Source organism: Rosa chinensis, chromosome 2 (assembly GCF_002994745.2).
Source record: "Rosa chinensis cultivar Old Blush chromosome 2, RchiOBHm-V2, whole genome shotgun sequence".
NCBI lineage: Eukaryota > Viridiplantae > Streptophyta > Magnoliopsida > Rosales > Rosaceae > Rosa > Rosa chinensis.
Window position 1 is genome coordinate 22,691,141 of NC_037089.1, and position 13,114 is coordinate 22,704,254.

A 13,114-nucleotide genomic window follows, 5' to 3' on the forward strand; every position below is an offset into this window, starting at 1 on the left:
TGTGTGAGTAGTTTAGAATTAATGGTTTTATTACTTGCTGTAATAATAATGTGCAACAAAGTATCTGAGAGCATTATATATGGTCAATGACTTTAGCTTATGATATGATAGCACTGACCCATTTTATATGTACTGTTAAAAATGCTGTATTTGTTTTCTTTTTCATACCTCCTGTGAGATATTATAGTAATTTGCAACATGTTGGATTGGCTATAGGAGGAGACATTGAGGAATGCAGTTGCAAAATTTAAGGGGAAGAAATGGAAGAAAATAGGTTTGTCTTTGTTTATTCAATCATGCTTAAGTGGAGATTGTAGTTACTAACTTCAGTAGGTATTGGGCTTTTAAGTGGCAATTAGTTTACTTAGACATGTTTAACAAATAATAAAACAAATGTAATCTTTTATTATTTGTTTTTAGGTTAGTAGTTTCTCTCGTACTATTCTAATGTCATGGATGATGTTATTTTATCTATGTATTAAGACTATGTAGTTTGCATTCAATCAATATTCAAATCTTCACTATATCTATTTGGTTCTTCATGTTCCAGAAAATAAATATTCAATTTGTGAAAAAATTCTAATAATTAATATCGAATATAATTTCATTTACTATATTTATTCCCACAAGAGGTGAGCCATTTGCGACGACAATTTTGGGACGAAAAAGTTTTATTTTGATAAACTATATTCATCGGTAAAAGTCATTTGTATAGACGGTAATGGTTATTAATTCTCACAAAGCAAATATGTAATCGGAAATACTCAAATTAGTTAGTCGGACATATTTATTCCGACGAAGTTTTTGGTCGAAAATATGTCATAGGAAAAAGTTTTCCGACAACAATTGTGGTCCGAAAAAATTCGTGGGAAAGACTTATTCCGACTAGATGAGTGGTCGAAACTACGTCGTCGGAAATAGATATTACGACAAAAAGAGTGGTCGGAAATAATTTGTCGGACATACAATTATTTCCGACGGAAAACCTTAATTCCGTCGACTTTTTTCGGACGAAACAAACATTAATTCCGACCAAAACGAGACTCAAATCTGACGGTGATTTTCATTGGAATTTGGAAATGGTCAAGCATTTCTGACGGTTGGTTGGAAGAAAATTATTTCCAACTAAAATATTTCCAACGACGACTTTTCGTTGGAAAAATGTATTTCCGACCATTTTTCGTGGTCGGAAATTACCGTCTGTGCTGTAGTGTTGCTTGGAAACAGAAATGGAAGAGAATCAAAATGCTTAGACACACATGCCTCAGAATTTGTACTTTTGTAGAATGGCAGGCTTGGCAGGCAAGAAGCCAGGCCTAGAGGAAGTCATTTACAACAAAGTATTGGGATTGGGTTTTGGCCTGCTTTGAAGTTTGGACACAGTAATCACGACAATATCCAAAGTTGTTGTCCAAAGCCCATTGACCAGTAGAAGATAGAGGAGAAGAAATGTCACTGTGGCCCTAGTCACTGGCTTTGCATGCAACCTGACTTTTCTTCTCGAATGGCTGATTACGTTTTCTGCATCGAAGTCCATTGGCCATGAAGAAAGTGAGCTACTGGCCGATTTGGTCGTTCAAGATGAACATCAATGTTAAAATTAGATCAGTCGGGGAAGAAGAGGCAGGGTGACATTAATTGGAGACCGACATCAAATTAAATTGCGGAATAATGATGAAATTATATACCTGCATAATATCAGGTACGTACGGTAATTTACCTTGGAAAATGGAAATTTACGTTTATGATTGCAATTTGTAACACAATGGTAAATTTGTAACATGAACCAATTTTACTAGGTCGAGACTCAGATCTTTGGCAGTGGCAATGACCGATTATGGGTACGAGGTGCCTCGCGGAATTGGTTTGGCTGACTATGATTGTAAACGAGGATTTGGGGAAAGCCAGGCTGGGACTTGGCAATTGGCCAATGGCCATCATTGTTGCAGAGGTTGGGCAAGCTCGAGCGATAATGACGCACTTTTTGGATTGCGAAGTGGCCTCCCTATCAAATGGTCCTGCTCGTGATGATGTTGGATCAATGGAGGTCGCTATGGATGGTAGCGATTGTTTAGGTGATGATGTGAACCCTGTAGCTAGGGTTTATAGCTCTAGAGCAAGCTATGGACCTCAGCCACACATAAGAACTTTCATTAAGTGATGATGTTGGATATATGGAGGTCGCAAGCTATATGGATGCCGGCGATTGTGTAGGTGATGATATAAACCTTGTAGCTAGGGTTTCTAGCGCTGGGGCAATTTATGGACCTCCGCCACATAAGAACTTCCATCGATCTAAATGGAGGTAGTATCATATTATCAAAGTCATCTTACACACCAAAACAGAAAACAAAAATATATGTTAAAGAAATAAGCTAAAACTTTCAAGTATTAAGTGTGGCGGTCGTATCACGTGACACGTGACACGTCCGACTTATTAACGAAATCTCTTCATTTCATAATCTTAAACTTAACTTGCCCTCAGAGTTGGAATCACCCCATGAAATTCTGAATATACCCTAGCACTCCCATTGCTAGAATCTCGTTAGCTGGTTGGATAAATGCTGTGTGGCACAACGTTCTGATAGAAGACTGTCTTAATAAGAAATTATGATGAAAGTTCCACCCAGTACTGACAAATTAATTCTGGCCGGAAAGGGTCCATATGGAGCCACAGCAATGGGGTTATGTAGACAATGTGGGGTGAATGAATAGACGTGCTGGTTCCTTGGGATGATGGCCGCTTAGTTGTCTTGTTATTCAAGTTATTCGATGGCATATTCCTAATTTCCGACTTAACCGTTAGATTTAATCTTTTTTTTTTTTTTCAACCACCAAGTTTGAATGAATATGCAATTTCGATCTTTACAAGTTTGAATTTTGTTTGAGAAAATGCTTCGAAAAAGACTTTAAATTAATTCCTTTAAAAAAAAAAAAAGATTTAATTCATTTAACATAAGAGCGATGCAAACATCTACCTATACTGTTCTTGAACACGCACCACAGTGAAGAATTTCTGACTCCAACAAATGAGGGATGAGGTAAAATAATTGAGATACAAGAATATTATTCAAGAATAAAAATGATACTAGTTATCCCGTACACTATTACAGATTGAGATACCCAGAGTTGGTTACATTATTTTAAGACGGACGGACAACGCGGTAATCTACTTAAGCTGGCAAGCAATCACAGTCCCATAGAACATATAATTCTTCTCATCGAAGTCATGCCACAGATGGAGGATCTGATTATGATTTGTGACCCAATTGGCCAAAACTAAATTTAATCTCATAATCAATTAGTCAAATCCTAAAAATGACACAGCTTCTGTCTCCATCTCTTATAATCCAAAATAAACGTTTATTCAAAATAAACGTTGATTTCCAGAATAACACCAAGAAATTTCAACACCCAAAAGATCCTATCTTTCTAAATCACTAAGGCTCAGACCTTGCCACGATCGCTGTGCCGTACAAAAGATCCAAGACAAGGCCGTCTCTATTGACATAAAAACAAACCACAACAAGGCAAACAGATCGACCAATATTTAGTTCTTTAACTTGAAATCCTTCTACACAATTTGGAAGAGAAATTTTAAGTGGGGATTTGAAGCAGGTCAAGAATGGAAGGTCAAGAAGAGAAGGTTTACGTTGCACTTGGGAACCAGCTGCCAGATGGAATCAAGACTTTGGAGTGGACTTTGAGGAAGTGGAGATTTCAGCCGATTTCGATTGTTATCCTTCATATAACCAACAGTGTTTCTGCCAAAGATTATGTTTCCACCCCATGTAAGTTAATTAACTAGAGATTTCAATCATGTTTTCGTTGGTGATTTCATATGTCAACCTGGGTTTTGATTATTGGTTTGGTTCTTTTGTAGATGGGAAGCTGCCTGCAAGTTATGTGAGTGATGAGAAAGTGAAGATTCTGAGGAGGCTTGATCAAGACAAAATTGACAAAATCCTTTCCAAGTACATAAATTTCTGTCGCAAGGCTAGGGTATGAAGAAATAGGATGAATATATGCATGGTTGCTATTCTCTTTTTAATGTTTCTTGTTTTGTTTTCTTAATATCTTGTGCATATTTATACAGGTGAAGGCTGAGATACTCAACGTGGAGAGATATGATGACCCTATTCATATGCAAATCCTAGATCTGATTTCGGGACTTCATATAACCAAATTGGTGATGGGATTTTTGTTCATGAAATCATCTTCATGGTATGCATATTATGCAAGAACTCAAGTTAAATCTAGTAATAATACATATTTATGATGTTCTTAAAAATGATTAGTTTGGATTTGTATATGTGACCTTGCTCTTTTTTTTTCTTTTTTTCTTTTTTTCTATTCCATTAAATAAGAATTTATTTTTCTTCTTTGTCATATAATTATAAAGTGGATAAAAATCGAACCCTTGATCTAGTTTAGTACATTATATATATATATATATATATATATATATTTGAGAAAATTTCATGAATGGTACCCGAAGTAAGGCCTACTCCAAATTTCAATATATCAGGTTTCAAAACATAAACTTTGGTACATCAAATATGAAGTCCGACCCAATATACGCACACAACGTTAATGACTCCGTCAGTCCGCATGCCATTACGCACATAATGAAGGGCAGAATGAGTTTTTCATTTGTCAACAGGTTTCCTCTCTCTCTCTCTCTCTCTCTCTCTCTCTCTCTCTCTCTCTCTCTCTCTCTCTCTCTCTCTCTCTCAACCTCGCTAACCGACTCTGCTACCCCAAACCCTAGCGATGGCCTCCGACGACCTCTCCACTGTGTCCGCCGCTGCTGATGACGAGAAGTACGAGTTCAAGAGGCCGGAGACCACGCGGCACCATCACCGTCATCATCCTCCTCCCACAAAAGCATTGTCCTCATCCCAGGTCAATTATGAAATCCAATTCTGAAATCCAAAGAAACCCAATTGAAATCCGAACCCAATTCTGAAGAATCCCAAGTCCATTATGCAATGCTTTTGGGTTTTTTTTATCTGTCATTGTTTTGATCGGAATTGTTTGCATTGTTTTGATCGGTCGTTGTAGTGTTGATTGAATTTGTTTGCGTTGTTTTGATTGGAATTGTAGTGTTTGGATTCGAATTGTAGGTGATGGGTGATGATTGGAGACTGATTGGCCGGCGGTCAGTTGTAAGGTCGCTGTGCAAGCAGGAGAGAGAGAGAGAGAGAGAGAGAGAGAGAGAGAGAGAGAGAGAGAGAAGGCTGAGTGCTTTGAGTAAAAAATTTGAAGAGACCAAATTATCCCTTGAAATACGACAGCTGGCACAACACTAACGGCGTCATGTATGTTTACTAGGTCCGTTTTGAAACCTCATGTACCAAAGTTCATGTTTTGGAACTTGATGTACTAAAATTTAGGGTGGGTCTTACTTGGGGTACCATTCATAAAATTTTCTCTTTTTTTTTTTTGTTATATTAGAGCAGAATCAAAGCCCTAATCTAATCTAGTCCAACTCCAGATTACACACACACATATATTCTTTGCTCTTAATATTGGCATTTATAAGATAAAGTTTACATATATGCATGTTGTGAGAGGAAGATCATGCATGTGACGGTAACACAGAATGTTTTATTCATTCGCTTCTTTACATATGTAGGAAACCAAAAACCGTAATCAGTGGATCATTTCACATCCATCAGCACAAGCCGGAATCTTGTGAATTCTTCATAATATGTGGTGGAAAGGAGGTATTTCTAAGAGGAGAAAATAATGATCAAAGAATATCAATGGAAGATGATCAAGGAGCCATGGTTGCAACAATGAAAGACAGGGTCAGTATCAAATTTATCATAGGAAGTATGTTCGGAAGTCGTCAAAGCTCATCTGTTTCATCAACAAGAAACCATTCATCCAGCTTGGAAAATATGCAGTGGGATAATTGTGTTCAAGAAATTGAGATTTACTTGCAGCAGTTGTGTTCAAATTCGGATGAAGAAGATTATCATGAACAGGAAAGTGATACTACTCAACAAGCTAGTCCAACAGATGCCATAGTGCTGGAACTTAATGGAAATCCGAATTTGGTACGTTAGTAAAATACATCTATATATTTCAATAAAGAAAAAAGAAAAAGGATTATGATTCTCATACATTATGTTTGGCAACACAATAGAACATTGCAGAAAAATTTGAGTCCCTTAAAATTAAAGTAAGAGAAGCTCATGAGAGGTTACAGTCGAAGAAGAAAGAAGTCCAAGCAAGTGTTGATAGGCGTCTCAAAGCTGAATGGGCCATTTGTTTATGCAAACGCCGGGTACGTACGTAATATAAATAGGAATTAATGATCTTATCATATATCTAAACATTTTATGTTGTGGATTGTAAATCATGACTAACAGTGATTACACCTAATTGACTCGGTCCTGATTCATAGTCTAACAATGTAGCTAGTTAATGTATCAGCTTCTTTTTTCAATTTATCTGACTTTAGAGGAAACCAATTTGCACCATGCATTTTTGTAGGCTGAAGAGTTAGAGATTCAAATAAAGGAAGAGGCCAAGAAGAGAATAGAAATGAAGAAATTACTAGACAAAGATAAAGATTTCCTCCATGAAGTAAAAACCGATATTGAAGAAAGCAAGAACAAGCTAAACTCACTCATAGAGCTTCGATCAGAGCTTTCACAAAGGCTCCGTATTTCCAAAATGGCAAGAGCACGCATGGAGGCCCAGCTAGAGAATGACATAACAAATCGTGCAGAAATGGTTCGAGAAATCGAAGAGTTGCGACGAGAAAGAGACGTTTTCCAGCGGAGGATTGAATTTTGCAGAGAGAAAGATGCCCTAGGAATGGCAGGAAGGTCGAGTAGTGATCAACTGAGCTGCTGTTTGAGGGAGTACACAGTCGAAGAGATAAAATTGGCCACCAATGGCTATTCAGAGAGATTGTTATTTAAAACAGGAAGTGATAGAAGCCTTACTGTTTATAAAGGGCGTATCAACCATGACAGAGTTGCTATCAAACTATTCAACTCGGATGATGGACTGCCCCGAGAAGATTTTCAAGCCAAGGTAAAAACACACATTTACAGATTATGTAGCGGAAAATGTTCTCTTACGATTGACATATTATGTTAATGTTACTTGATGTGAACTCGATCTTATAAACTTTATTAACTTGTGTAGTATATTTAGATAAATTTACAGTCAAACAACGTGACAAAGTAATATACACATAAATCTGAAAGAAATATCTCGGTGCATGTGTAGGTGAAGCTCATCAGCCACATTAGGCACCCTCATCTGCTTGCCATGATGGGCTACTGCTCCGAGCTAAACTGCATTGTCTATGAATACATGCACAATGGTAGCCTACAGGATGTCTTATTTTCCTCTCCGGAAAACTCTATAAAGGGATGCCGGGTTCTGACGTGGCACGACCGCATTCGCATTGCAGCTGAGGTTTGCTCCGCCGTGTGCTACATCCACGAGGCTCGGCCCAAGCCCATTATTCATGGGCACCTCAGCCCATCCAACATCCTCCTCGATGGCAACCTCGTTGCGAAAGTCGGTGGGTTTGAGCTCGGCCACTACGACGAAAGCCATGTTGGATGGGACGTACGGGCTTTCGGGGTTTTGACTATGAATCTTCTAATCGGGAGGAATACAGTTGATGAGGCTATGTTTACGGATATGACAGGCCTGGTCCGGGCTTTAGACGAGACTGCTGGGCCTTGGCCATTGGATTTGGCTCAGGAACTTGCGGGCTTGGTATCACTGTGTTTATCCGTAAACGATAGGCCTAATATGGATTGTCATCATTTAATGATGACAATAATGGAAGAGCTTGATGTAATCAAGAAAAAGGCTGATGATGATTTTGTTGCAAGAGGAGGGTCATATGGAGTGAATATTGGTGGAAGAGTTCATGAAGAAGTCTGCAATGATGTCCCAAGTGTTTTCCTCTGCCCCATCTTTCAGGTTAGATGCTTATCTCAAGACTTTAAGCACATGTCTTCAATGCACCTCAGTCAATCTGTGACAAGATATGGTATCACATGGCCTATTTTATGCAAAATAAAGATTTTTGAACTTCTTGTATCATTTGAGTGCAGGAAGTTATGAAGGATCCACATGTGGCCGCTGATGGATTTTCATACGAGCGGGAAGCCATTGGAGAATGGTTGCGAATGGGACGCGATACATCACCAATGACAAATCTACAACTTACGCACACAACTCTTGTCCCTAATCGTACCCTTCGTTCTCTTATTCAAGAGTGGCATTGTAAAAGATCGATTCCATATCCACAGTAGTGCTAATGTGCAGAATTCATTAGAGTATGCCAATATATGAGAACAAAAAATATATATATATATATTCAATCCTATCTTCCCTTGAGCAATTTTTTCTATGCTACACGCATCTTATGTTTATAGTTTATTCAAAGTCTAAAGGTTTCCCATATCCTAATATCCTATTAAGAAGTTTAGAGGTTCACTCAAAGAATTTCAAGAGGCATATTCCTGGAGAAGTGTAGTTGGTAGACCTTAAATATTCTTATATACTCCATCATTCCTAAATAATAGGAATTGAATTTGCTCACCACAACACTTGGGTGGTGATACCACCACTCAATAGAGTGTTGCCATGCGTAATACACTATAACTATAGTTAACTATGGTGAATTTAATAATCAATAAAGAGAAAAGCAATTTCTGAGCAGCATGTTTGGTCTTCTAATTTTTAAGCCATATTTATAGGATCAATCTAGAGCCATATGTGCATAAGGAAACCGCATATGTCAATCCTTAGTCATCAAGTTCCGGGTCTTCTTTCGAACATGTCACTATTGCTAATAAAACAACTAGATCTTAACATGTGTAGCGCTTTTGATTAACTTCACCGTATTTGTATTTGTGAAAGTTTTTCCATACATAGGCTAAAACTGCATTTAATATTATCTAGTCATTCATTTTTATTTGGATTAGAACATTGGTACTCTTAATCCCTTTCGAAATAAGTAACGAACTGTTTAACATTGAACTAAACTGTAAGATAAATGATGACAATAATTTAGCATCTCTGTCTGAAGCTGTGAACATGTGAGTGTGTACCGTCGCGAATGTAGATATATCATGTTCTATACGACACAAGAAAGTCCAAAGGTAGCCGTCCTACTCTCCCAAAAACGATAAAAAGGAAAGCAAGAACCTTGAGAAATTTCCACAGGTCCACAGCAACATTCTCTTTCTCCTCTTTTTCACAACATTCTCTGCCTTAAACTAGCTCTCCTATATTGGTTTTCTGGTGGTTGGTTCAATTGGTTTTAGGTAGGGAATGGATAGACAAGCAGAGAAGGTCTATGTTGCAGTTGGGAATGATATACAAGATGGGTTTAAGACCTTGGAGTGGACACTGAAGAATTGGAATTCTCAGCCGATTTCCATAGTCATTCTTCATGTAGCTCACGACATTTCGAAGGATTTCGTCTATACCCCATGTAAGTAAATTGCATAAATCATTGGAATTTTCAGTTTGATTGGAATTTTCTTACATTATTTGCCTTCTTTCTGTTTTTGTTCCAGTTGGGAAGCTCCCTGCAAGTTCTGTGAGTGATGAGAAATTGGAAGTTCTTATGAAATATGAGCAAGAAAAGATTGATAAGTTGCTGCACAAGTACTTAGCATTCTGTGGCCAGGTTTAATTAACTGCTTCGTTTGCTTCTTTCAAATCCCATTGTAAAAATTTGAGGCTGATTTACTCTGTTTCATGCTCATAGGTGAAGGCTCAAATACTAACAGTGGAAAAATGTGAGCAACCAATTCATAAAATCATCATGGATTTGATCTTTAGACACCAAATAACCAGACTGGTTATGGGATTCACTTTCTTGAAGACTTCGTCAACTTGGTATGCAACAGCATATACATATCAATTTCAAGATTTTGTAGACTATGTACTCAACTCATTTGAGAATATTTATCTTTGATTTTGTCTCATTTTTTTGTTAATTTTCTCCTGTTTAGGAGAATAAAGAGTGCAGTAAGTGGAGCATTTTACATTCATCATCACAAGCCGGATTTCTGCGAGTTGTTCGTGATATGCGGGGGAAGACTTGTTTTCCTTAGAGGAGAAAATAACAAAGGAATCATGGAGGATGATCAAGGTGTCATTGTTGCAAAACTGAGAGAAAAAGCCAGTTTCAAAGGTTGGCTAGCAAAAATGTTCAATGACACCTCAGCAACTTCGCCAGATACAACTTCAGCAACTTCCTCAGATACGACTTCAGCAAATCCCAACTCCCCAATTAGTTCACAGAACAATTGGGAATGCCATGTCCAAGAAATTGAAAATTATTTCCAGCATTTGTTATCCTTGAGATTGGAGGAAGAAACTTGTGGGCAGGAGAATGTTGATGTTCAAAAAAATCCAACGGAATCTAACATGGTAAGTGTAAACTAATCTCGAAATGTCAAATTAATCATACTTTCTGCTAGATGTGGCTTCAAGTTAATGTTAAATTATGCCACTAATCTTGGTCTAATTTGAAGTAGTAGGTAGAAAATGATGTACAAGTCTCAACGGCTCCACCAAGTTCTCTCTTTTGCACCAAATTTCAATTATTTTTCTTTCATTGCCTGTCCTTCTTTTTGACCTTAGAACCATATGACAGTGATGCACTGATGGTCCTGTTTGATATGAGAACTTGGTCCATTTTGGTTCTTATTTTAATTTGCACCTCATGCTTATGCCTATCCTATCCATGTAATTTAGACCCTCTAGCCCCTAACTGTGGACTCACCCAAATTAAGTGTAAAAAAGTTCTTTCTGTAAGTGTCACATCTAAAAGCTTGTATTTCAGATTGCTGCAGAAGACATGAAAACAAAGCTAAAGGAAGCTCAAGGGACAATCAAGTTGAAAAGAAAGGAAGCCAAGGCCAATGTCGAAAGACAAACTAAAGCACAATGGGCCATTAGTCTATGCAATTCTCGGGTATACTACTTGTCCTATCATCTATAAGTTAATCAGTTTTCTTTTACTTCTTGATCTGAAGTTTATGTTTGCTAATGAGGTTACACATGTTTTATAGGCTGAAGAACTTGAAGCACAAATACAAGAAGACGTGACTAACCAAGCAGAGTTAAAGAAAGCGCTAGACTCTGAAAAGGAACAGCTTCATGAAGTTATAATGGACACTGGAGAGAGCAGAAGTAGGCTAAATTCACTAATGGAGCTCCAATTTGAGCTCTCAAATAAGCTCCAAATTTCCACATTGGCGAAATCAAATACCGAGTCCCACCTAGAGAAGGCCGTAAGCAGCCGGGCAGAGATGGTTAGAGATATTGAGGAATTGCGGCAGCATAGAGATGTTCTACATCGTAGAATCGAGTTTTGTAAAGAAAAGGATGTCATTGGAATGGTTGGAAGGCTCACTGACACGAGCTGTGGATTCAAGAAGTACACAGCTGAAGAGATCAGATTGGCTACGAACAATTTTTCAGAACGCTTGAGAATTAAATCAGGAGGGGATTGGAACACTACTATGTATAGAGGGCGCATCAACCATGCCACGGTTGCAATCAAGATCCTCAACTTTGCTAAAGGAGACTCTAAGCAAGATTTTAAAGCTAAGGTAAACATTATTTCTATTTCTATACCCTAAGTAGGAGACTACATAATTTGGATAACATTTCTTACAAGATAATCTAACATGTTATATTGTAAAGTTGTCGTATAGATTAGATTTGACTAATTTAGTGTCTAATATCATAACTTGATCGATTGTAGGTTACAATTCTTAGCCACATAAGACACCCACATCTAGTAACAATGATTGGCTTCTGCACTGAGCTAAGGTGCATTGTCTTTGAATACATGCATAATGGTAGCTTGAGAGACATATTACTGAGGGATTTATTGTTCTCCTCCCATATAAGCTCTAAGAAAAGAAAGCGAACCCTAGGGTGGCATGACCGTATCCGTATTGCGATGGAGATTTGCTCGGGCCTGGGCTTTCTCCACACGGCTAAGCCCAGACCCATTGTTCACGGTCGACTTTCCTTATCCAACATCCTCCTTGATCGGAACCTCACCACGAAAATAAGCGGTTTTGGGCTCTCACGCACCCATAATGAACAAAGCATTAGATCAGACATTCGGGCTTTTGGGGTACTGATGATGCATCTTTTAACCGGAAGGAATTGGGCAGGACTAGGCCAGGCCATGAATATGGACCGAGCAGCTGTGATTCGTGATTTAGATGAGATGGCTGGACATTGGCCTTTGGATTTGGCAGAGAAACTTGCCGGGTTAGCCTTGACTTGCTTGACAAGTAACCGTGGACCTAGTCGAGATCTGAGACTGGCAACAGTGATGGAAGAGCTCAATGAGTTGAAGAGATATGGTGATGATATTGTGGCAAGAAGAAGATCTGAGGGGCTGATGGATGGAGATGTAGAAGAAATTGGCACCAGTGATGTACCTAGTTGTTTCCTCTGCCCCATTTCTCAGGTATTGTGCTTCTTTTCCTCTGCCCCATGTCAAAACTTGTGAGATTTTGGATTCAATAGAGGACGGGAGACCTTTTGCCCTTTCAAATGAAAACATGCTACAATATCACAACAAGATTAACCATGCTAATTTTGCAGGAAGTGATGAAGAATCCACATGTGGCAGCCGATGGATTTTCGTATGAACTTGAGACCATAGAGGAATGGCTAGGAATGGGGCATGAAACATCGCCCATGACAAACCTGAGGCTCAAGCACACATTTCTTACCCCTAATCACACCCTCCGTTCCCTAATTCAAGATTGGCATAATAAGAGGTCCCTTCCATTACCGTAATAAATAACTAATTAAAAACGGGATGAATTTTTGTAGCTTCAATGGCATCAATGTTCAAGTTCTTCACAAGTCTCATTACCCTTTGCCCTACGGAATTTCTATCAATGTATCACTTTAGGTAGATTTCTATCCTTCTTCAATATTTTTTTTTTTTTTTGGAAGACAAAATTTACTTGCTCAATTTTTGACACTGCCCTCTTAAAATCACAAGGAGGAAATGAGAGAAAATAGGTCAAAATTTGCCAAAACGAGTAGTCTAATTTCATGCCAATGAGGGTTAGTA

The 13,114-nt window shown here is 38.2% G+C and overlaps 2 protein-coding genes and 1 long non-coding RNA gene across 3 annotated transcripts in view; all 3 read left to right on the forward strand.

Moving 5' to 3' along the window:
• LOC112189329 overlaps positions 1-530 on the forward strand; it is a 5,963-nt gene extending 5,433 nt beyond the window's left edge. Inside the window, exon 6 of the long non-coding RNA XR_002931831.2 lies at positions 217-530. This is a non-coding gene — a long non-coding RNA (uncharacterized LOC112189329). The remainder of the gene's footprint in view (positions 1-216) is intronic.
• A 2,859-nt stretch (positions 531-3,389) lies between these two features.
• LOC112190446 (putative U-box domain-containing protein 50) lies at positions 3,390-8,377 on the forward strand. Its single transcript, XM_024329874.2, has 8 exons — positions 3,390-3,791; positions 3,884-4,002; positions 4,097-4,224; positions 5,639-6,065; positions 6,155-6,295; positions 6,505-7,053; positions 7,252-7,962; positions 8,097-8,377. Exons 1-8 carry the CDS (start codon positions 3,626-3,628, stop codon positions 8,295-8,297), a joined length of 2,442 nt encoding a protein of 813 aa, XP_024185642.1. The 5' UTR covers positions 3,390-3,625; the 3' UTR covers positions 8,298-8,377.
• A 799-nt stretch (positions 8,378-9,176) lies between these two features.
• Positions 9,177-12,906, forward strand: LOC112186563 (putative U-box domain-containing protein 50). Its single transcript, XM_024325020.2, has 8 exons — positions 9,177-9,484; positions 9,570-9,682; positions 9,764-9,894; positions 10,011-10,431; positions 10,847-10,978; positions 11,076-11,618; positions 11,774-12,496; positions 12,634-12,906. Exons 1-8 carry the CDS (start codon positions 9,322-9,324, stop codon positions 12,829-12,831), a joined length of 2,424 nt encoding a protein of 807 aa, XP_024180788.1. The 5' UTR covers positions 9,177-9,321; the 3' UTR covers positions 12,832-12,906.
• Positions 12,907-13,114: the final 208 nt, after the last annotated feature.